The following is a 24,072-nucleotide window of genomic DNA, read 5'->3' on the forward strand; positions in this document are numbered from 1 at the left end:
CAGCAATCACTGCTCTTGGAATTCATGCCACAGTCAGATTTTCCAATCTTGGTTTTCATGCCATTGTTCAGATCTCAGCTCCTCAAAATGCATGCCAACAGTCTGACTTTCTTCCCTCAAAAATCATGCCTCAAACTGACAGATTTCTGCCTCAAAATTTACACTGACAGTCTAGATTCTTCCCTCGATTTTCATGCCCTCTACCCAAAATTTTCACCTAGAAATTTGGGTCTGTCAGTCCACAATTAATGCAGCATGTACCCCCTCAAAATTTGTGTTGAATCTTCCTCAATTTATGAATTGAAGCGACTACTATCTCCCCAATTTGCAGGTTGCTTAACTAGTTGAACCTCCTCAATTTGTGTGCTATTGTTCAACCTTGAAATGCGTGCCAGCTCTCCTCCTTGCTACAACTCATTCCCTCCTTCAACAAATAATTATCTCAGCCTCTTCTCCTCTTCTCTTCTCCTCTCTTCACTTCTCCAACACTTGAACATGAAGAATGAATATCTTTGTTTTTTTCCCTTTTTAGTCTTGTTGACCACTACCGGTCAACTACCCATGCAGTACACCCCCTTTTTTCTTTGCAAAAAGGGGCAGCACCTGATCGACGTGTCCGTGCCATCCTGCAGTCATCAGCAGCTTGATCATTTTAATTGTAAACCCAGTCTGCATGTATGAAATGTAAATAATCTTAGCAGATATGAGTCATTTATGTAAATTGCCTGGGTAGACCTAACTTTCTAATGGTAATCTACGTCCCGGAAGGTTTTTCGTCTCACCGATCCATGATCGGCAGAGTTTTCCTTCAGCCTGACCCCAAAGCCGGGATGGATTTTGTCATTAGAATTTTAGGAGAATCCTAGTGTGTTAATCTGCTAGATTATAGTTGTGTCGCAGAACTGGGTGGTTTATGAGGGTCTATGTTAAATGGGTTTTTCCCCTTAAGATGTAAAATTGTAAAAGTCATGATGTAAAGTGTCTTGAGGGTTGGAAAATGTTTTAAATCCCCTCATGAGTCCTAAGTCCTAGGTCCTAGGTGATTTTTCCAAAGGCTAAGTTCGAGGATCCATTTAAAAAATAAATTAAAAAAATTGAAAAAATTAAAAAAATAAATAAATAATAAAATAAAGCAAAAACCCTAAAAAATAATAAAATAATAATATTTTTGAGTAAATAAATGCAAATTTTCTTTTTTTAATGAATTAACTAATTCGACGGATGAGATTAAGAGATATCTTGATTCTCATCGACGGTCGAGATCATTTCGACATGGATCACTCGAACTAGCCGTTGGGATCTTTTCCTTTAAATAGGGTGCTAGGGGTCATTTGAGATAAGATCTGTGAGTCTTGTGCTGAAGAAGCTCTCTTGTAGTTCATTTTTCTTGTGCAATAAAGAAGACTTTGGGGTTAAAAATCTTGCTGGTGTTACTCTTCTGAAAATGCTGTAAGATTGTTCTATTTGTTCTGCATAATTTTATTTTCAGCCATTAATGATAGCTTAATGAAGATTGATCTAGGCACAGGTATCTTGTCTGATCTTTGGGGTTTGAATGATAGTTTAGATTCTGAAATATATTGGCAGGTATCTCCATTTGATCGGGGTTTCACTATTGTTTTCTCCTTCTACGTTGATGGTTGATTTTAAGCTGTGCAGGAAATCCTTTTTTCAGATTACCGGGCGTTAGGGGAAGTTCTCGGCTGAACCAGCCGACTCCCGGGTTGTGCTTTCTGAAAGAGCCCAGCCAGTTCTTGATCCCGGGCTTATCATTCGAAATATTTTTTATGAATGCATGCAGGTTTTTCTGAAGCATTTTACATTTAAATTAAATTCTGATAATATTGCTGTGATTATTGCTAAATCTGGCATTTTAGGGGCCAAAATCTGTAAAATACTCAGCTGTTTGGGGTTTCAAATTTTTTTTTGCTTTATGCAGTTTTCATTAGGGTTTTGTTTCCTTGGAATTGCAAGTACAGGGTTTTTCTCCAGGGGTTTCTGAACGAGAAAGACAGAAAGTTTTGTGACCTGGCCAATAAATCTCTTTATCCTGCAACGTATTGCCTGGCTCCTCATAGAGGCTGCCATTTTTTATTGTTGCATGAGTCATTCTGCTCGATCCCTTCAAGCAGCGATTCTCTACGTTCTGAAAACCATCATGCGGTCCTGTCTGGGGGTGTAACGCATACACTGAGTTTTTCTGGGCGATCCATTCATATATCGGTGCGTTGGCTGAGCAATTTCTGTGCTAAAGCCGTCAACAGAGGAAGGTTCTCTCTGCGTACGCACGAGGAATCGTTCTCATTTCTTCTCTAAACGTAACTGCAAATCTTAGCGTAAGGCGTTTCATTCATGTGACTTGGTAAGAAGTCCCGAAGTCTGGCAACTCAGTATCCTCAGGTCCCGGTTTCCATTTCTGCTGAGGGCGTGATTGCATACGATCGACAGGTAAATCGTTTCTCTGCATCGATTGCCAGATAAGAAGATCCGATTCCAATCGAAATCTTGTAGCTCGGCATCCTCAGGTAACCTCTGAAGCAGTTTTGAATCTACGATCTTTGCTGGCATCACGTGTTAATACTATCATATGTCTGAAATCGAAGCTACCAAAACGCTGCCGTCTGGTGACTGAACCTGCGAAAGCCTGCGGATCAGTAGCATTGTGCGTGTAGGGTATCGAAACCGTAGCATGTAGCTGCCGCTGGGGAAAACTTCGTGGGCCTGCAAGATTTCGAAATCTTTATCCGCCGTCGAATTTCCTTTTGCTGATAAGCAGAAACGTGCTCAATCTTCATTCACGCAGACGGTAACAGTCAATCGAAATTTAGGGTATAGCGTTAGACTTTTGATTGTTTATTTTTTTAGTTGTATCATGCATAGTTAGGTTCTACGTTTTATTTAGATTAGATTTTAACATGGTTCCGTCATAATAGATTTAGGTTTAGGTTTTGTTTAAATGTTAGATTTAATTTAATGAAAATAATAAAAAGATTTAATAAAGTTTTTTTCGTTAGATTTTTTTTTAGGGTAGAGATTTAGTTTTAGATTTTATAAAACAAAAACAAACAAAAAAAAAAATTGAAAAAGCATAAAAAGGGCATTGTGGGAATTTTGCCAAGTTTCATTTTTTCTCAGGAAATCATCACGTCATATTTTTTCACGCTGAGATTTAAATTTATGTGAAATGAATGTTTATCATCTTAGACAAGTCTGCGCATGAATGATCATCTTAAAGATTTGCTGCATATGATATCTGGTTAATGATTTATAATTGCATTGTTGTTTAATGCACTAATCGAAATTTTCTTAATTGCTAGATATCGTTTGTTGAGATTTGGTCATTACAGGATCTTTATGGTTATTTGATGATAAATGATTGTTGTTCATGGTTTATAATTTTACATTATCTAGCAAGTAATCGTTTAAACATCACTCTCATAAGGCACTGGTCCATTAACTCCTAAATCATTTAAGTGCTTGTTCCCTATCGTGTCTCCCAACCCAACTGTTTGGCAGTTGGTCTTCATCATCTCACAGGGTCTACCCCCCTTAGCCGTGGGAGACAGGCTTAAACAAAGAGATCGGGGATCAGGGTGACAGCCCTCGGTCTGAGCGTTGTCGTGTCAATCTGTGCGACAACAAGTCTCCTTAATGATGAGAAGCCCTATCTATCATGTCCCCATTTTTATTTCTTCATAGTACAGCCAGGGTGGATTTCTAGGACAAGGGATGGCCAGGTCAGTGGAGCAGGTTTATGTCATCAGGGGTCCCGATGGAGTTTTGAGGAGTTTTTATGGGATTTGATGGCATTCGCTTGGCATATTCCATCATCAGCACAGTTTGCCTTTCGTTCCATTGCATTCCGACAACTTTCAAAAATCAACATTATTATTGGGCATAACTTAATTAATTATGCTCGAGGTGGCATTCCAAGGAGATTAATTGATGGAACACCTCAGTGTAATAGCTTGTTGGAACCGGAACGAGAAGATCTACATGATGGGACTTTTGGATGGGAGTTTCAGTGACCTGAGGAGACATGGTGGTGAATTTACCCTTTTTTCGCATTCAAAAGAATGTTTTAATTAAAATAAAATAGGAAAAAGTGCTCCGTGATCAAAATAATAGTAGAAGATTCTAGAGGGGTCCATTAGATCTATAAAAGAGGAGGAGGCCATTGGAGGACATCTTCGTTTTGACATTGTTTCTTGTATGTGAGGTTGAGAACCCAGTTCTCTACTCCAGCAGTAGCCCCAGGATGGAAACCCTCGGGTGATTCAATGAGAGTGGGCGAGCACCCATCTCTTCCCTTGGTGAATCCATTCAGGGTTCACAAGTTGCAGTGTGTTGTCGCACAGAATGTCTAAGCACCACGACAATGGCTCGGATCGAGGGTTGTCACTCTGATCCCCAATCCGTTTAAGCTGTCTCCCTACAGCAGGCTAAGGGGGCTAGACATATGAAAAAATGGAGTGAAGAAGTAGTTGGGAACCAACCGATTCTAAGGGGGCTAGACATATGGAAAAATGGAGTGAAGAAGTAGTTGGGAACCAACCGGTTTGGGGGACACAGTGAAGCGATCAAGTACTTGATTAAGATTTAGCAAGACTTATAGGATTTGATTCGATTTTAAACGATTGATACCAGTGCCTTATGGAGTCAACAATCTTGCTATGGAAATTAAGACCAAGTAATCGATTAGAGGCTGCTGCTTAGATGAATAACTATCTTATATGAAATGCAGATTCTAAAGCTAATGTGAGATGCAAGAATCTTGGTTAATTTTAGTTAAATGCCTATGTGAATGTGAATCCTTCAATCCTTTCTGTGTTGAGCCAGATTTCGTAGTAATTGGCAGAGAGAAGATAAGGCGAAGCACACTAAGGTGTGATTAACAATATCTCTCCTAAAAATCTAACATACCCAGTGCCTCCAGCGCTGTAGAGAGCTGAGGCTCTGACAACTACAAGGTCATCGCTTTAAGTACTATTAAAAGCAAGCTTCTCAAACAAAGATCTCTATCGACCAAGCTCTTGCTTGGAAGTAAATTTTATTTATGCAAAGCTAACTTATATGCGAATGCACCAGATGATGGGATGAAGTTAGACTCGAGGATTAGAAACACTTGTGTCGCAAAAGCCCTCAATTACCAAAATGAAATGTTCGCTTTATTGGATGAAGACTTAAAAATAAACTCCTGAAAATATTACAATTAAACCACAAGCTTATTTCAAATCTTTTTGATACAATTATAGCTCAAAGAGAACAAAAAAACTTCTTTGCAATTTAATATCAATGTCAACAGATGTTCACAAATACTCAACTTAGGAAACAAAGATATGAGATCTATTATAATTCCACGATAGAGCACTTTAACAATTACTTGAAAATATTCGCAATATATCTAACATGTAACACACATCAAATAATTCAAGCAATGACGATAAATTTCAATAGATGCAAGATATTCTACCAGTTGAATTTCTAGAGATCCAAATACTTCAAACAACCATGAAATCTAAATGCTAATCAATTCCAATCCTAGAATTAAAATGATTTATGCTTAGTGACGCAAATCTAGGAAAATTTACCACTTTCCTATAGTTAATCTTTAGATACAAAAAATTTAAGTATGTTTAACAATAGAGAAATGAAAAATGCTTAATACCACCAAAGTTCTCTTTAGATTTTACCTTTAGCCTGAAAAGGCACCAAGAAGGAATTTTAAATTGACAATTTAATTAGTCCTTAGGAAATTTTTCGATGTGCTAAGTTTTATGAAGCGAGACTAATGTGGCAAAAAAAAAAATTTAATGTGACCCAAAAATGAAAATCAAAAGTACTTAGTTACATTTAAATTTTTATGGGCAATGAGCCACACAAAAAAATAAAATGTGAAAGTTTAAGTTCTTTGATTTAATTTATTTGCAATTTCAAAGTCACGAAAGTAAATTTTTTATGATTTTCTTAATTTTTAAATTTTTAAGTTTTAGAATTTTTTTAAATGAAAATCAAACTAAAAAAAATAAAAATAATAGAAAAGAAATCGAAAAATAAAATAAAATAAAAATTCATAAGAAACTTAAACAACAAAAAAAATGAAAATCAAAAATGAACCTAACGTAACAAAGAATGAGACCCGATTTTAAAAGAAACAAAGCTTTGAACTAATCCTAAAAGGAATACGAATGAAAATAAAAACAAAGAGATCGACGTGCTAGGTTGTGTGTGTGTTTGTGCAGGTTTGCGGCGGCAGAAAGGGATGGAAGGGCAGCGTGATGGAGCAGAACAGAGTAATGGACGCATGATGGATGAGGGAAGACAGAGGGAGAGTAGTTGTTGCTACAGAGGAAGGGAAGAACAGGTCGATGGAGGAGCGATGAGGAGCAGCAAATAGGGATAGAGCCCGAAGACAAGGATCTTAGGCAGCAAAAATGCAACAATTTGTTTGCAGGTAGAGGTGGATGAACGCAGGTTGGAAGAATAGTTCGATGATAGCAGAGATTCGAAGAGCGGCGTGGAAATAGATGTCGTGGGTAGAGGAATGGACGCGAATCTGGAGGAAGGGAATGGCAACTTGATGTGTTTTTGCAATTGGAGAAAAAAAACATAGGAAGGCAGCAACAAATGGTAATTAAAAACAAAAAAACCGAAATCTCCCACATAAAAAAGAAAAATGCAGCAAGAGGGGAATAAACCCCAAGGCAGCAAAAACAATTTCGAAAAACCTCAAGAAGACAGAGAAACTATAGCCCAAACTTAAGACAAACCCAAAAAAAATGAATTTCACACTTGTGCTTTAGATTTATCAATGAAGCCCTTAAAAAATAATTTTTTTCCAGATTTAAAAAATTTAAGAAACCCTTGGACTGCAAAAATCTAGATAGTCTCCCTGCAAAAATAATTTTGAGGCCAGATCTTACCCTCCAAGGCCTAGATCTGGCTTCAAATCAAACTTCACCTTCAGATCGAAAACCTGTACCCTAAAACAAAAACACCCAGAACCCAGATATATAAAAAATAAATAAAACCCAAGTCAGAAAACCCAAAAAACTTTACAGATTTATGCACAGGAATAGCAGATCTGGGAGCGGAGTTGGACTCACACTCGCCAGACCTGGTAGATTTGGCGAGTGTGAGTCCAACTCCGCTCCCAGATCTGATGAAATAAGGTTCTTAACAACCATATTTATCAATTTAGCACAAACAACCAAAAAAAAAAAAAAAAATTCAAAGGAGTTGCTTAGCCCAAAACCCTTCATGCATCACCAATAAAAAATCTTATGATAAGCTCGGGATCAAATCAAGCTGAGCTCTTCAGAAAATACGAATCGGAAGTTGGTTGGTCCAACTGAAAACTTCCCTGAACGCCCAATGATCTAAAAATCAAGACTTTACTGCAAAACTTAATCCAACCATTAAAATAGAGCGAAAAATGATAATAAAATTCAGATAAATGGAAATACCTGCTATTACATTCAAAATTTAGATTATCACTTAAACCCCAGCGACTGAGCAAGATATCTGTACTCAAATCACTCTTCAGAAGCTATCATCATGGTTAAAAAGAAATTTATGCATGAAAAATGATACATCTTACAATATTTCCATGAAGAGTAACACCGACGAAAATTAACCCCAAAGTCTTTCTTTATTATTCAAAAAAGATTACACGAGAGCTTTAGCTTAGCACACAACTCAAAGATCGAATGGATCAACTGACAAATGACCTATTTAAAGATAAATCTTCCAACGGCTAGTTCAAGTGATCCTCGTCAAAGCAATCTCAACCGTTGATAAGGATTAAAATTTCTTTTAATCTCATCCGTCGAAATTTTAAATTCTTGAAGAAATTCGAATTTTTCAATTAAATGCATTTTAATTAACTCAAAAATTTGACTTTGACTTAAACCCCAGGGATCAAAGGCTTAAAATTTAGCAAAATAGTTAACCTACCTTAGTCCTGGGACCTCACCAATTGCGTCAATCCTACCTTGCTGAGAAGGATGGCGTGGCTCTGCGTGAGCCTCTTCTGCCTTTCTCTGCCTCTGTGTTGGCCCTTCCCTTGGCTCAAAATGTTGACGCAGGCTCTACGTGAGCCTCTACGTCACCCTCTAAGCACTGCGTCACTTCTTCCCTTGCCGCTTCAGCTCTGGAATAGCGTTGTCTCTCAGGACAGCTGCTTCTACTGCAAATTTTCAAATTTCTTCTGTTGGTGTCTTCAGTCCTCCTGTGATCTGCAATCGCTCTAATACCATGTGAAAATTTCTGAATCTACACATCAAAAATTCTACTACAATCACTGGTTTACCATCTCCTACTTGTTCTTTACATTCAACAAGTTATTTAATTATTTAAACAGCGATGAAAACACTATTGCAGACTACACATACATACAAATCATGAACTTTAGTAAAATGAGACAATCACACAAGAGACACCGTTATTTTTGGACAATCGTCCCCGGAAAAACCCAATTCGGGAAAACCAATGCAGCATATAGAGGGTTTGTATTATTAAGAAGATTTTTGAATACAACTAGGGTGCCAAATTCGGCTCACCCAACAGAGAATAAACCTGGCAAAAGTACCTCTATCCGAAGACAGATATTTTGGCAAATCCAACCACTGGATGATCAAACCCCGCAGATGACAATGTTATTCCCAGTGCTGGGCAGCGATGGCTGCTCCAAGCTCTGCACTGAAACTGCGTCACCTCCTCTAGGAGCTACATCACACTCCCAGTGAGCCTTCCTTGCTCAGAAGTTGATATGCTGATCTGCTACTCTCTCTGCCTCACAGAAACCCCAGAGCTGCTTCTAAATGACTGTGTCAGCCCCTCTGGCTTTTGCGTCAACCTCTCTGGAGCTGCGTTGTCTCTCCTGGCCCTGCTTTACCTCTCTGCTATGTATTCTCGGCCTTGGACTGAAGTCCCTCTATCAAACTGCCCCTCTCACTGCAACTCAAATCACTAGCTCGATTTTCTCAGCAAACCACGCCCCAGAAAAATCGAACTGACCCTCAAGCCTCCTCTTATACTTTTCTTGTTGACGATTCAACAGCCGAAATTAAGTCTCTAATCAATGGCTAAGATTAAAGCTGGCTTGATCCTCGTTATTTAGAACTTTCTCACCCATATTATATTAATACACATTCATATTTTAATTTTCCTAAGTTTAGACTTAGGGTCTCATTAAAAATATTAATTATTTTAATATCTCTTCATCTGGGTGGAGTTTCTCCAAACGATTTCTGGGTCTTGGAGATCTCATGTGCCTTAGCCTCCCCACCAATTTTCATGGCTAGAGCACATCCGATACTACCAAAAATCAACACTCTCAAGAGATAATCTAATCCAAGCAAAAGGCCAAGTTTTGTGGCTATTGTTTTTTATCTGAACTCTGGTGGTTCAGATCTGCTCAGTATTCTTCTGATACGAAGTCTAGTGGTTCAGATCTGCTCATTATTCTTGTTATCTGAAGTCTGGTGGTTCAGATCTGCTCATTATTCTTGTGATCTGAAGTCTGGTGGTTCAATATCTGCTCATTATTCTTGTGATTTGAAGTTTGGTGGTTTGAGATCTGCTTCTTATTCTTGTGATCTGAAATTTGTATCCGATATTAAGTTTGAGCCTTAAAAGGGAAGAGATTCGAGCTTTGTCTCTGTGGTATGATATTGATCTTGTTGGGATCTTGTTGGACTACTTGTTGACATTTGCATTGGAGACTTAGCACTTGTGGAAGCCATCTTGTGGTCAGTATTATCTATGTCTTGATGTCTTGTTGAAGGATCTCTCTAAGGAAAAGCTTGATTGGGTTTTCCCCTTGTGGGTTTTGCCCTGGTCTCTGACCTAAACACTGGTGTCTCTTGCTTTTATGCACTGTGATCTTTACTTTCTTGCCATTGCTATCAGTTGAATTTCTGAAGTATAATTATTTGATGAAGAAGAAGAATTAATAGAAGCTCTAATAATCTCACAAATAATTATCAGTAGTTCAGAAATTGTCCTTGTACACATTCTACTTGATTTTTCAACAGGCTTCTCTTGATCAAGGGTGGAGATCTTACCTCCCATTGACCCCCTCTTATTTCTCCCCCTTCATTAATGAGCCCCTCTAGTCACTTTAACAACTTTTTGTATCATGTACTTTTTTCTCATAAAGTCACTTTAAAAATATAAAGTAACTTTAATATAATAAAGTACAATGTACTTGTATTACCTCATAAAGTGACTAAAAAATCACATGACTTTAATAACTCATAAAGTCACACTAAAAAGGTGGGTTCAGATGTTTTCCTAGGCCAAGGAAAAACACTAGGAAACACCTCCTTGTACTTTTTTCAACAATGATCTGTTTTAAAGTAGTTGTTTGTAACACTAATTCTCTCATTTTTCCAGTGTCATATGACTCTATTGAGCCCATCACTAATAGGCACTGGTTTCCTTCCATCTCTTTTCATTGCTTGTTTTTGTCCTTCAATTTCTTGTCTTGTCCTCGTCCTGTTTCCATTGCCATCCTATTTTATATACTATAACTATGGCCCATTTTGCTTAGGATAACTCTTCATTAAATCATCTTATACTCCCATTCAATAGCCTAACAATCCTGTAACACATCCATGAGAAGTCCATCTTATGCCTGAAAAAGGACACACTTCAAAAGGGTAAAAATTTACTGATTTGTGTGTGTGCATATATATATATATATCCACAAAATAATAATTATCTGGATCTTTTGGACAGTTTACATAATAGTTCTCCATATGACAAGCGAATTGTTTCATTGTCATTATGACATTCTTGCATAAAACACGCTTAAGCCAAGATGCTTTAGAAAGGAACCTAGAATAGCCAAACAAAACACTAGTTATCCAACATAGCGAATGATTATGATTGAAATTATGCTATAAAGATTACCAAATATTGGTTGGTAATGCAAATCTTTCACAAAAGAATAGGGAAATCAGCACAAAATCAGAGATGTTTTCTCTCTTCTATATGAATTAACAATGCAGGCACATGAATGATACAAATGGTTGGTCTATGTAAGATATCTAACAAATGATAAAGTATTGTAAGCAAACTATTTCCCATTAATAGGAATAATGCACTTTAGAGACAACCATGAAATCACAAGTATATAAGAAATATTTCCTGAATTAGACATCAATATATATGTGGATTTTAATTGAAGAAGTCAAAGCTAACCTGCTTTTGTCGTATACCAGGCACCACAAGTTTAAGGATACCATCAAGGTACTTCTTCACCTTTTTTGTCTTCTGCTTTGTATATACAACATTCCATTCTGCAATTGGTACAACTAATTAGGTACAATGCCTCTGATCACCAACCATGACTTGTAAATATTTTCTCCGTATATCTTCTAACATTATAAAAGACTATCAGAAAGGAAATCATTATCAATAAACAATTCTGCAAACACTAAATGTAAGTTACAAGACAATTTAGCTCATGTTTACTCTATATGATTCAAGCTTAATTTAGCTCATGTTTACTCTATATGATTCAAGCTTAAAAGGCTATCATATGTTGTAGATTACTTGAATCATGGTTTAAACTATTATTTTACACTACAGTGGATCATTAAACAAAAAACTTGTCATTTGAAAATTACAGTGAATACTTATTCCTGAGTCAGAAAACATAGGCAATGTGAACCTAAATGAATTTATCCAATTGACCCTCATGCACCTGACTTGAAATTCGTAATAAGATGAATGTCCTGATGCCTCTTCAGGGTAACTACAATAGAGACACACTCTGCCAAGCGTGATGTTACTGCATGTACAAGGTTCCTATTCCAGCCCATCAAACCTAGGCCTGCTTTTCTCCTATACTCCATCATAGACCTGTGCTTCAGATTCATTCTGTAGTAGTACATCAGTTCTTGCTCCCCAAATACTTCATGTCATCTGTGCTAGTAGGTATTGCTCTATGATCATTGTTTCCACTTATTATGATTCCATGTGTTGTTTCCTAGCTTAGAGTAGTGTTGATGATTCTGAATTGTTTGTAAAGTGTGTTGCAGCATAGATACGAAACACTCTTATCTATATCTGAGCAAAAGTCTACCTTCTTGCCTCATCTAACCATGGGGAACATAATAGTTCTCAAACAAATGTGTCTTGACCTAGACCACTAGGCACTACCAAGTATCAAAGTAGTGTTAGAAAATGTAACTAGGTTTGGTCTTCATAATTGCTATTGTACTTATTGTATATTTCATATAAAGATCAAAAAAAGAAAAAGAAATATTATTTTATAAGCATGGGTTTCATGCTCAAATCAATTGGTCATCTAGGTCAAGCATGTTCTTCATGCTTCTAGGGTTTATTGAGTCAAAATAATATTTGTCATAAGTCAAAATATTGTATTAGAGTCAAGTCCCATTTGGACTTTGAAAAGAAAGTGGAAAAAGAAATTTATTTGAGTCAAAAATGTAATTTTTGTACCCACAAGACCAAGTTGGCCTTGGAAGAGGTAATTCGACCTCTTGGATGTGTATAAATAAAGAGTTCGACCTCATTTGAAGCACCACCAAGCAAGTTCGATTTCTGGGACAAGAAGAGCGAAAATCAAGAAAAGGAGGAGCAAGAAATCAAGAGAGAGAGCAAAGTCTAAGGAAGAAGAAAATCTAAGTTTCTGCCCTATTTCTCTCACATGTGCGGAGTTTCTGAAGCTGCTGCAAGGGTCGAAGTTGCAGATCTACTGCAGGTCTGAACTTCGATTGCTGGGAGCCAAAAGTTTGAAGCTGGAGCTGATTTGGAATTGTTTTGACTTGAGTTGACTTGGACTTGTTGGAAAAGCTTGAAAGGAGGGCTGACTTGGGTCTTGTTGGAGGTCTTGGTCTTGTTGTTTGGGTCTTGGATTTCTCATTTGATCTGATTCTATAAGAAGAGAATAATTTTTCCGGGTTTTCCCCTTGGAGGGGTTTTGTCCTAGCTTGGAGCCTGCATCTTGTGTTCATTGTCTATTTGTGATCTTCATGGTTTATAGTTTTTGGTAATTGTTTGATGAACAAAACATAATAAAACAATAAAAGGCCAACATAACTTCAAAAGCAATTATCAAGAAAAGAGAATTCACCCTAACTGTTGCCCCTATCAATTCCTCAACATGGTATCAGAGCTAAGGTTAAGATAAGGTAGCTTGAAGATCACTCTTGTTGGCATAAGGAAAAGACATTCATCGAAGATGCCTTGAAGAAAATCATTTGCAAAAAGACACAAGACATAAGTAAGGATACAAAGAAGGACATCAGGAAGGATACAAGGAAGAAAAATCAAAAAGGGTTATCTTGAAGGAAGTTTACTACTCCATTGAAGGCTCTTGTTTACTCATCATCATCTTGAAGAACAACATTGATCTCTCTCTCTCTTGAAAGATTATCATTTTGAAAGTCCTTTGGAAGAAATCTTTATAGAAGGCATCATATAAGGAAGCATCATCTACACTCTTTGAAGTAGCTTGAAGTCACTATTGTTCCAAGCATCCTAGAAGTCATCATTCTAGGGCATCTTTGAAATCTCTTGGAAGTCTTGGGAACATCAAGGTATTTGAAGATATCCTCATCAAGCTAAACACTCTTATATCAAGTACTACATTATTCTCTATGGCTCAATCTTCAAATCAAATGACTTCATTTTGTAAGGAAGGCAATAAGCTTGATGGGTCAACAAACTTTCAAGCATGGAAGAAAAGAATAGACTTGATACTTGTAGAGAATGAAGTCATGGACCATGTTCTAGGCAAAGTTGCAGAACCAAAGAAAGATAAGACTCAAGAATGGGCCAAGTACATGAAAGGAGAAGTGAGGGCTCAAAGGATTCTCATTGAATCCATTAAGGATCATCTCATTCCTTTTGTTGTAGATTTGGGCACATCTAAAGCAATATATGACAAGTTGGTGAAATTGTATTCAGTTAGCACTACAGGTCAGAAGATATCTCTAAGGAATAAGATTTACAAGACAAGGTTATCAAAGGATGAAGACTTGACCTCATATCTCTTAAAAGTCTCACAATTGAGGGATCAATTACAAGGGCTTGGAGAAATTGTTTATGATTCTGAACTAATAACTTGTATACTCAATGCATTACCTCCCGAATGGAGTAGTTTTGTGACAAGCATTTATTCAAGAAAGGACACTCCAAACTTTGATGAGATATGGTCTTTGTGTATGATAGAAGAAACAAGATTGAAAGCAAAAGATGACACCAAACCAAATGAAAAGTCTCAAGCTTTTGCTGCCAAAGTAAAGAAGAAGAAAGGGAAGTTTGGAAAGTTTGAACCTCATCAAAGGAACAACAATCAGCCACGAAGAATTCAAGATATGTCCAAAGTGCAATGCTTTGGATGCAATGAATATGGACATTTTAAGAGAGATTGTCCCAACGATCTATTGATTTTTGGTAGCACCGGATGTGCTCTAGCTTTGAAATTTGGAGGAGATGCTAAGGCACATGAGATCTCCAAGACCCAGAAATCGTTTTGAAAAATTCCACCCAAATGAGGAGTTATTAAAATAATTAATATTTTTAATGGGTTCTTAGGTCTAAACTTAGGAAAATAAAAATATTAACGGGTATTAATAAAGAAAAAGGTGAGAAGCTTCTAAGAGACAAGGATCAAGTCTGTTTTAATCTTAGCCGTTGATTAGAGACTTAATCTCGGTCGTTGATTCATCAACAGGAAAAGTATAAGAGAAGACTTGAGGATCATTTGGAGACACACCAGCAGATACTCAGTATCTCAAGGAAAATCGATTCTCAAGTAAAGGAGATCGATTTCAGAGGGAGAGTTGCAGGGTGGAGGAAGAGGCAGGCATCAGCAGCAGGCAGAGGGTGAGGAGGAGGTGACACAGGGACAGTGGGAGACAGCGCAGAGAGAGATGCAGCCCTCACGCAGGCTAACGCAAAGGGACACAGAGCCACTCAGAGCCACGTTGAGCCAAGCAGAGTGATGCAGAGGTGACGCAGGAGTGGGAGCAGGGTCTCCAAAGTGTCAGAAAGTCTCAAAGGGAAAGTCTCAAGTGTTTTCTTTCAGTTTCTCTATAAAATCATTCCTTGTAAAAGCAATTGCTACTGAAGATTAATAAAGCCCTCATCTGCTGCACCGATTTTCCCGCATTGAGATTTTCCAAGCACAATTGTCCAAAAACAACTGTGTTTATGTGATTGGTTCTTGTGCATGTATTTTTTCTCTCGGTAATTGTGTGATAGTTGCAGTAGAATTTATTTTAATATTTGTTGAAGGTATTTCGCAAATAACTTATTGTGAATAATAAGTAGGTGAAATAAATCAGTGGTTGTCGTAGAATTTCAGTTTAGAAATTTTCACACGATTCGAAAATAAAAGGAACAACAAGAGGAAGGAAAGATGTGGAGCACATACAGCTGAATAAAATGAAGAACCCGAAAAGAAACCGAAGAATGAAGACACCAAGGATCTATATTATTGAAGGACTACCCCATCAGGTTTTCTTACAATATGTATTCTTAGAAGATGGCAATTACAGAAGCATGTATAGTTACATTTGTAGAAGAATTTTGGTTTTTGAAGCATGGCATCATGGAAAGAAGCATAAAGCATTGGAAGGATTAGAGTCTACACCATCAATTGCATCTCATTGGTAGCAATCATCAAGCAAAGATAGAAGATTTTGGACCATCCAACACTCCACCATTCATGCAGTTACTTTTTAGCATTCACATCATTATAAAGGAAGTCTACTAGCTAGAAAGGATCACAAGGATCCTTGATAGTGATTATAAAGGTTCTTCACTATGTGAAAGAATCTTTGTAACATGACAAAAAATATATTTCTACTAAAATTATGGAAGCAAACATCAAAGAAGCTCAGAGGTATGAAGATAATAGAGTTGCAGCACGAAGACATGATTGAGCACTTCTCATCCTTGAGAAGGAATCTCATCTTAAAACTTCATTCTCAATAAAAGATGCAACGCATTCAAAAGGAAGAATACTAGATAGCAAGCATAAAGGAAGAATTATGTATATCTTTAAGAGCTTCTCATTAAGTAGCATTCATGTTTTCAAGTAATATTGTAGGAAGAGCTTGTTGCAGAAATATGCTTGGTAGCACAAGCATGGTATGTTTTGGATAAGATTGGATTGGACAGAACTCTTCCCTTTGATTGCTCGACACATAGAAGCATGATGGATAAGAAAGAACTCTTCCATATGAATATTCAGGATATAGAAGCAAGATAGATGGGCAAAACTCATGATGAAATTGAACAACATCTGACATGGTCTCCTGAAGCATGATATTGATCAACATCCAATGAAAGATAAACAACTTCAAAAGGAACTGCATAAACTCTATTGGATATGATTTTAAAACTTGTTGATTAGTTCACTCCACAAACACATTGATTGATATTTGAAAGGCAAAAAGCATGAAGAAGGATTCTAGTATGAAGATAGACCATACAAAGGGATGTTGATCTCAAAGGGAGCTAATAGCAGAACATGACATCTTAAAGGCTATCATGACTAGGTAACTCTGACTTTAATAACTTGGTATTGATAATTCATTTGAAATATGACTTAGATACTTGAAAGTACATGTTGCAGAAGTACAGATTGGAAAGATAGTAGTTGAGATATTATATTCACAAATGTTTGGTTTAAGCTCATTTTTTACCACATGGATTGAATGGACAGCATTGGTTTTGGCTTAGAAGTATTGATGAAAAAAATGTGCACACCATAAAAGCAAAAAAGGTAGCAAGTCATGTTGGCTTGTTGGGGCCTGACTCAGGTTTGGAGGTGATTTAGCCAAACAAATCCCGAAACTATCGACCCTTTCGGCAACAGTCCATGGTGCGCGGACTGAAGTCTCACCCGAGGTAGTATGGGAGGGTACTGGAACCAAGTTTCCGCACCCTAGGGACGTCTTGATGGGGTCTGGAAGGTTCGCGGTCCGAACCTGCGCACACACTACTCCGCACAGCTATCTATCCTTCACAACCGTGAAGCTGCCTTCGCGCAGCTCTGCTTGCAACACGGAGAAAGTTCTACCCTGATCCCTTATCCTTACTACGCTATTATTAGAGTACTTAGCTTATTTGTGTGGGCCCAATATTCTTATTCATCATTCAACATTCATATACATGCGCGCAACCATAAAACAGCATAAATGCATGAACATAAAAAGGAACACAGATACATAGTATTCAAAATCAAATTGTCTTTATTAATTCTCTCTTCACTTACAATCCCAACTCCGCCCTGCGCACTCAGCTGCAGGGTTCCGCGCACTCAGCTGCAGAGCCTTTTCCTACTACTACGACCCAAGACTCAGACTTACAGACTCAGAGCTATCTCGCATACATCATTGATTCATCTTTTCTCAACTCTTAAGACTACTTTACAATTTAGAGACTCGCTCTATTTATACAATCCCATGGTCCGCGGACCACGGGTAGGCCGGCATTACAATATATTATTTTACATGACTTAGGGCGAACAACCCTATGACTCAACCATCTACTTCGTACTCCGCACAACTCGCGAAGTCTTTACAGTATATTTGACCAAAATTCGGGCTTTGAGCCCCAAAAACATGTTGCGTGGGTATCCGATGCCCAACAGGCCCCCAACACAAACATCGTGACTCGCCCTCGAGTCACTTGGTGCGGCAATCTTGGCGCGAAGTCCATCTATCAAGTCCTGCGCTGCTCGGAGATCAACAGTGCACTGCTCTGCTGTTTGCTATATCTGTTGTACGTGTGTCTCTGAAGCTTCGTTAGCAGGGTCACATCCCAGCCTAAGCGCGTACATTCCTTGCATCTGTGCCAGCTTTCCTTCAATATTTGCTGTGATCGTGAAAGCTTCGTCGATCCATGGCTGGATGCGCGCTTTAAGTAGTGCTTCCTTTTGTCGCGCGGCGTCCACCTGCTCCTTCAGTGCCCTTGCCTGTTGCATCTTTGCAAGTCGTTGAGTAAGGACAACTGTCTGCGTAGTCCCCTGGACACTGTCATACTGTTCTCGCAGTTCGCGCGCCTTTGTCTCCAGGCGCTGTATGTTTGGATCCTCTTGCAATGATGTAAGCATGGAAAACGATTGATCCAACATACCGGTATAGTCCTATACTGCTCGTCCAATTTCTTCCAGCCCCGTTTGGATAGCGTGGCCGCACTGCTCTTTGACTTCTGGGGGCGTGGATGGCTGTGCCTTCAACCGCAGCTCGGCAATCTGCAAGTTCAGCTCCAACAGAACCTTCGTCGTTTCAGCCCTGGCCTCGTGGACTCCGGTCGCCAATCAATGGATCCGCTCCACTGCTGGTAGAGCTGCCGGAACGACCAACTCCGGGATGCTTCTACAAGCATCATCTACTGCCTGCTCCAGTCCTCGAGTCTGCACAACCAGTTCATCACGCTGCAGGCTGAGCTATTCCATATTGATCTTATGTTCGCTCAATACCTGGAGCGGCCTTCCCTGGCGCAGAGCTCGGCTGTGACCTCATCCTGTAACTGGTACAAGGTTTCTCGCGAGAGCGCAGCCAAGTTTAAGCCCAATCCCTTAATTCTGCTCACCGCAGCCCGGTCAACCTTGTTCGTTGCTGCTAGCGTGCCTTCGAGCAACACGAACGTGTTGGTCATTCGGGCGCGCAACATCTGTTTGGCCTCTGATGTACTTGCTGCCGCATATGGGACCATTGTTCCTGTTGGTGGGGGTCGCACCTGTAGACCCTGTAACTGCACTCTGAGCGCCCCCAACACAGTTCTCTGCTCCATCATCATCTCTTGGAGCGCGTCCTTAGTGACATCGCGAACTATTTCACCGATGTCAAAAAGATCACCTTCTATGAGCATGATCGGGTCGATGGACGTCTTTGTGGCCTTTATCTTCTTCCTCGGGACCGGTCTCTCAGGGGCGCGCGGCGGTTTCAACTGGGTCGATGTTGTTCCGAGGTCCGCACGCTCCTCTGTCCTGTCAATGTCCTCGGCCTCCTGCCCCATGGACATCTCTTGGCCCTCCTCAGGCTCTTCCGTTGGCGCAATCCTTTTTTCTGCTGTTGCTTCCTCGGCCTTTTTCTGTGCCACAGCTGCCAATGCCGCTTCCCTAAGTGCCTTGACCTCTGCAGCTGCTTTCTCATTGCGTCATTTCTCACCCAGCTTTGTAACGTGGCGCTTGGCTTCTTTCTTCTGCTTCTACGCATCTGCCTTTTCTAACTCGGTCAAGTCTGGGGCGCGCCACTCAAGAGGCCAACTCTAGCACCGCGAAGATCGCATCATCCGTGGCGATGAATGGAAGCTTCGTCCATTTCCGTACCGGATCCTTGCGCGCCCGGATATACAGGTTGTGCATATCCGCTTTGAACTCTGTCGAGCTCTACAAACAGTTATAGACCGTTGGGGACAGGCACGGCCTTCTGTTGATCCACATTCGGATGCTCGCCTCCATGAGCACCCAAATGACCTTAGTTTCGCGAATCCTCTTCGCATCCTTTGTGGCCCAAAGCGAGGCGTACCTCGCGGCCTCTGGAAAATCGTGCTCAATGCTGGGGAACTGGCTGTCCTCCGACAATTACCCTCCTACCAACAAGATGGATAACAGCAACCACGCATAGTGGAAGGTCTTACCCTACTCTTGGGCCCCCTTGCAGTTTGTTAGAAACTCCTCGCAGAGGAACTTTGCCCAGTTGAACTGGACCCCCTCTGCGCACTGCTTGGCCAGCGCAACCACAGGCGCTGGTACTTTGTTGGCGCGGCACTTTCTCATCAGCTTGCCGACCAACAGTTGGGTGGCGACGCGCACCGCTCTGTCCTTGATACTCGCGATTGCATACCCCCTCTTCTTCTTTTCTAGCTTGTACTTGGCCTTCATGGGTTCCGCGAGAGCCATGTCGCTGCTTTTTCCTGCTATTGCCGCGGGGTTGTTTCCTTTGTAGGGAAGCCGAGAGATCCTGTGAATCAGGTCGACCGTGATGGGAATAGGCTCCTCCAGCCATAGATACCCATCATGCACCAGGCACAGCAGCTGCCTGATGATGAAAATGGTGATGGGCGCGCGATGAAAGTGGGGTATCCATCACAGATGGAGTAACCCGGCGTTCTCCACAACGCGCAACCACTTTCACGACTCCAAAATAATAACCGGCCCCTTAGAGTTCTGCTTCATCAAGCTCTCCATCGCTAGGTGCGGGAACTTCTCGCTGTCCGCGAGGTCCCAATCCTTGAATTTCATGGTAGGCACCTGTCCTAAAAGCAGACCTTCAAAGGTAATTCCGTCGGGGAGGAGCGGGGTCTGGAGCACACTCTTCGTGGCCTCCAGGTCTTTGGGCACCTTGGCTTTCCCTTTCCGCGGAGGGACATACGCGGGTAACTTTGTTGCGGAAGTCATTGGTGGGACATCCTCCTCCACGTCGTCTTGCTGCTCTATTTCAGAGATGAGGTCCTACAGGTCCTCCTCTTCTTCTGACTCGATATTGACGTCCTTGCCCTTCTCCTCCATGGATAATCTATTGAACCGCGGATTTCTCGGGGACATGCAGACTGGTCCCTGAACCTGCTTATCCTTCTTCGGCCTTGGCGTCCGAGGAGATTTTGGAACCTCCGGCGCAATCCCTGCCTCCGCGAGATCAGCATGAACCAAATGGGGCTTCGCAGCCTCGCCCGTGGTATTTTCGGCAAATCGCACTCTTGGCCTGGTAGCAGTCATCTTGTCTGGACTGAAGATATCATCTTGCGCACTCAAAGGCTCTAAGATCGCTCTGCGCTCAACACTCTACAACTGCTCAAATCTCAAATGACCAAGTGTTGTTTCGTGGTTGGCCTTTGAGGTTTTATAGAGCTTTTTGAATTCAAATGCGACCGTTCCCCCCAAATTCGGACCATCAATGCTCCCTTGGCAGCAGATTTGCCAAAATCTGGCCCATAGTTGTTGTCTTAATTGCCCGCCGCCCACTCCATTTTGCCTTAATTCGACCATCTCGTCATGAACAGTGACACCAATGGCCACTTCCCATTCTATCCGCACGATGGCGCACCCCCCAGTGCGCGGGCGCGAACCTTATGACATCGTGACTCTGCATGCACCTCCGTCTCCGTGTATTTCCTCAACACGTTGTTTTATAGTCCTGCGCTCTCTTTCAACTGTCTGGAGCGGTGAGACTGTTCTGTCGACAGCTAGTCAGGTGGGCATACCACCCTTTCGGAGCTCCATTCCACCCCATCGAACAGTCCGCGAAAAATCCTTCATTGTTCTCACCGCGCGCTCCACTGGTTGTGGCACGCTTTCCCGATTTCTGCGTTGTGTGATATGCGATTTCAGCCACAGCATCAAACCGACTAATTCTTGGCGGTAGTCCTCCCATTTATCATTATGGTTATGCGCATCTGGCTGCACTACTCTAGGTTTTTCAACAAGAAAAGCTTCCTTTAGTTCATTTTCCAACTTCTTGACCTCTGCGTCCAGCAACATGCTCTTCGTTTTTAGCAGTACCCAGTCTTTTTCAATTTCATGAAGTCTTTGGTCCCCCCGCCGAATAGCTTCCTGAAGTCTTACATGCTCACTGTCGCGTAGCTGTATGATTTCTTCTTTCGGGACTTCGCGTGTTGTCCCTTCTGCAGGGATTATGCCATGCAGGTTCGCTGGTGCAGGTTCTTCAGAGATTATTGCCCTTTCTTCATTACGCAACCTTGGAATTGATTCTGTGGTCAGGGTTTTGCACAATGTCCTATAGGTCCATTGGATCGCTGGAACGCGCAGGTCCCAGTCTGTACATCATACCTCGTGTACTTTGTTCAGTACTTCGCACACCCTGTTGAACACTTCTCCTCAAATAATTGGTAGCGCGCCCCGCCTTTTCTGCCATTGTATCTTGTTCTAGCTTCCTAATTTGAGATTGGTGTGCGTTGGGGCAAGCTGCATGTTATAGGTCTGCACCCATCAGGAAAGGTGTGCGCGCAAGTTATTTTGTCCCTTACTACCAATTCTTATCACTGACTAGGGTTTTCCAAATTTTAGGCACATCATTTTTCTGCATTCGCACCAGCTCTCAAGACTTTCTTGATGCGTATCCCACCATCTTGCGGGCGTAGCACGCAGCACCCATTTCAATGCATCAAACCGCTGCTATTCTGGTATTGTGTTCTCAAATTGGTTCATAAATTCTTCCACCGTGGTCAACCCATCATATATTGGCACGGTGGTCTTCCTCTGTTGTTACACGGCACGGTGACTTCATCATTGTATTGCAGTTGAGTGTTGTTACTTCATGCAGTCGATTTTGCCATCATTCTATTTCTTCGTCTGAATCCATAGTGCAGGAGCTTTCGAGCTCCCACGTAATCCTACCGTTTGCAGTTGGATTCACCCAATCTTGTTCTCGCGCAGTTATCTTATAGATACAATCGAGCTCGTCATCACTATCTTCGTCGCGCACTGGTTAAGTGTATCGTGCGCCTTCGGCAACATCTAGTGGTACTACGACGCGTAGTGCCTTTTTCTCAAAATTCATTTTGCGCTTCTTCAAGTTTATGATTCCGTTCATATCAGTGGCCTAGTCTATACCTAGTAGCGCAGGATAGGATTGTTATCATCAACAATCTCTATCACTTCAAAATCCGCCAGTGCGCTCGCACCTTCAATATCCACTGTGATTCCTTGCAGTCTCCCCATCGATATGATCTTCTGCTGATTAGCCATACATAATTGAATAGGGGACCACTGCAACGCGGATTTGCCCATGCGTTCCCATGTTTGTTTTGGCAAATACATTCGCATCCGATCCTAAATCCAAAATCACCTGATCCATTTCATATTCTCTGATCTGCGCAGTCAACCTCATTTCCCTTTCTGTGCACAATGCATGTTTTCCAACTTTCCAGACTACCCGCAATTCTGCTGCTTCTCCACACCTAGTGATCAACTCCTATAGTCCTTTTACCGCCTTGCTGTTGTGCAGCAATTTCATGCATGTCTCCAGAAAGGTAGTGAGCATCGAAGGATCCATCCCTGATTCTTGTTGATCCTTACTACCTGAAGTGGAGGCCTCCGCGAAGCTTTTCTTAGCTTCCATAAATGTTTCCTTCACGCGCTCTAGATCAAATTTAGGTTCCTTTGCAGGAGCCTTGCGCACCCACATGCTCTCTTCAGGTTGCGTACCTTTGTCACTTCCCATCGTGAGACCGCTTCTAAGCATCATGTTTACAGTTGGGTCCTCCTCGCGTGGTTCAGATCTCATCATTTGTACATTCTGAGTCGAGGGAGGCTGGAGTACCCCTTTGTCGCGCAACTTTGCTATCAATGTCGGGCAGTGCTCTGCCTCATGATCAAACTGAGTACAGTACAAACATGACATTCTTGTCTGATTCGTACAATCGCGAGCGTAGTGCCCAAGCCCTCCGCAATTGTAACAAATCAATTGTCTGCGACCCCTTCCTATTCCCATTCCTCCTCGCCCTCTTCCGCGTCCTTGAAATCCAGCGTGCGCATCCCTGTATTCAGATCAAGGACTCGCGCTTCGGTCTGCATTCTATAGGCAGGAGTCCGATCCAACATCAACTCATAGCTTCGGCAAGTGCACTCATCGTGCCCTATTGACCTGCAAAAATTACAAAATAGCTACTGGGTCGTCTACGTATATTTATGCAACAAGTGACAATTGTCCGTATTATGCTTTCCTCCTATCTGACAGATCGCGCACCATAGGGTAGGCACCACGTTGGGCCCTGCTTGTGCCTCAGGTCTTAACGGCATAGGCCTTCCTGCTGCTATGTAGTTCGTGAAAACTGGACAATGATCCTTATCGTGCCCCTGACCTTTACACTTTACGAACCACACTTCCTCGCGCAACTCTAGTCGCGGTGTCCTATCTTGCTTTAGACTCTGCATTTCCAAACACAAGTTTTGTAATTGCGCGTGGATTTGCTGGACTCTCAAAGCAGGATCTTGTATCGGGGTCTCATGCAATCGCATTGCCATTTCCAATGCTTCAGCTTGTGTGGTCAGCTTTCGCTGTGACAGCGTCGTCCTTAAATGCAATGACAGTGACGCTACGAACCATGCGCGGTGCT

General features: G+C 41.1%; 1 protein-coding gene across 5 annotated transcripts in view; it reads right to left on the reverse strand.

Moving 5' to 3' along the window:
- LOC149206006 (uncharacterized) overlaps positions 1–24,072 on the reverse strand; it is a 415,715-nt gene that overhangs the window by 342,437 nt on the left and 49,206 nt on the right. For all 5 annotated transcript variants that reach the window (XM_089395252.1, XM_089395250.1, XM_089395253.1 and 2 more), the window contains exon 5: positions 11,209–11,306. In XM_089395252.1, the coding sequence (XP_089251378.1) occupies positions 11,209–11,306 (98 nt within the window). The remainder of the gene's footprint in view (positions 1–11,208; positions 11,307–24,072) is intronic.

Source organism: Pinus tabuliformis, chromosome 1_2 (assembly GCF_031772625.1).
Source record: "Pinus tabuliformis cultivar Carrire ecotype Pingquan chromosome 1_2, CPIR1, whole genome shotgun sequence".
NCBI classification, from domain to species: Eukaryota; Viridiplantae; Streptophyta; class Pinopsida; order Pinales; family Pinaceae; genus Pinus; species Pinus tabuliformis.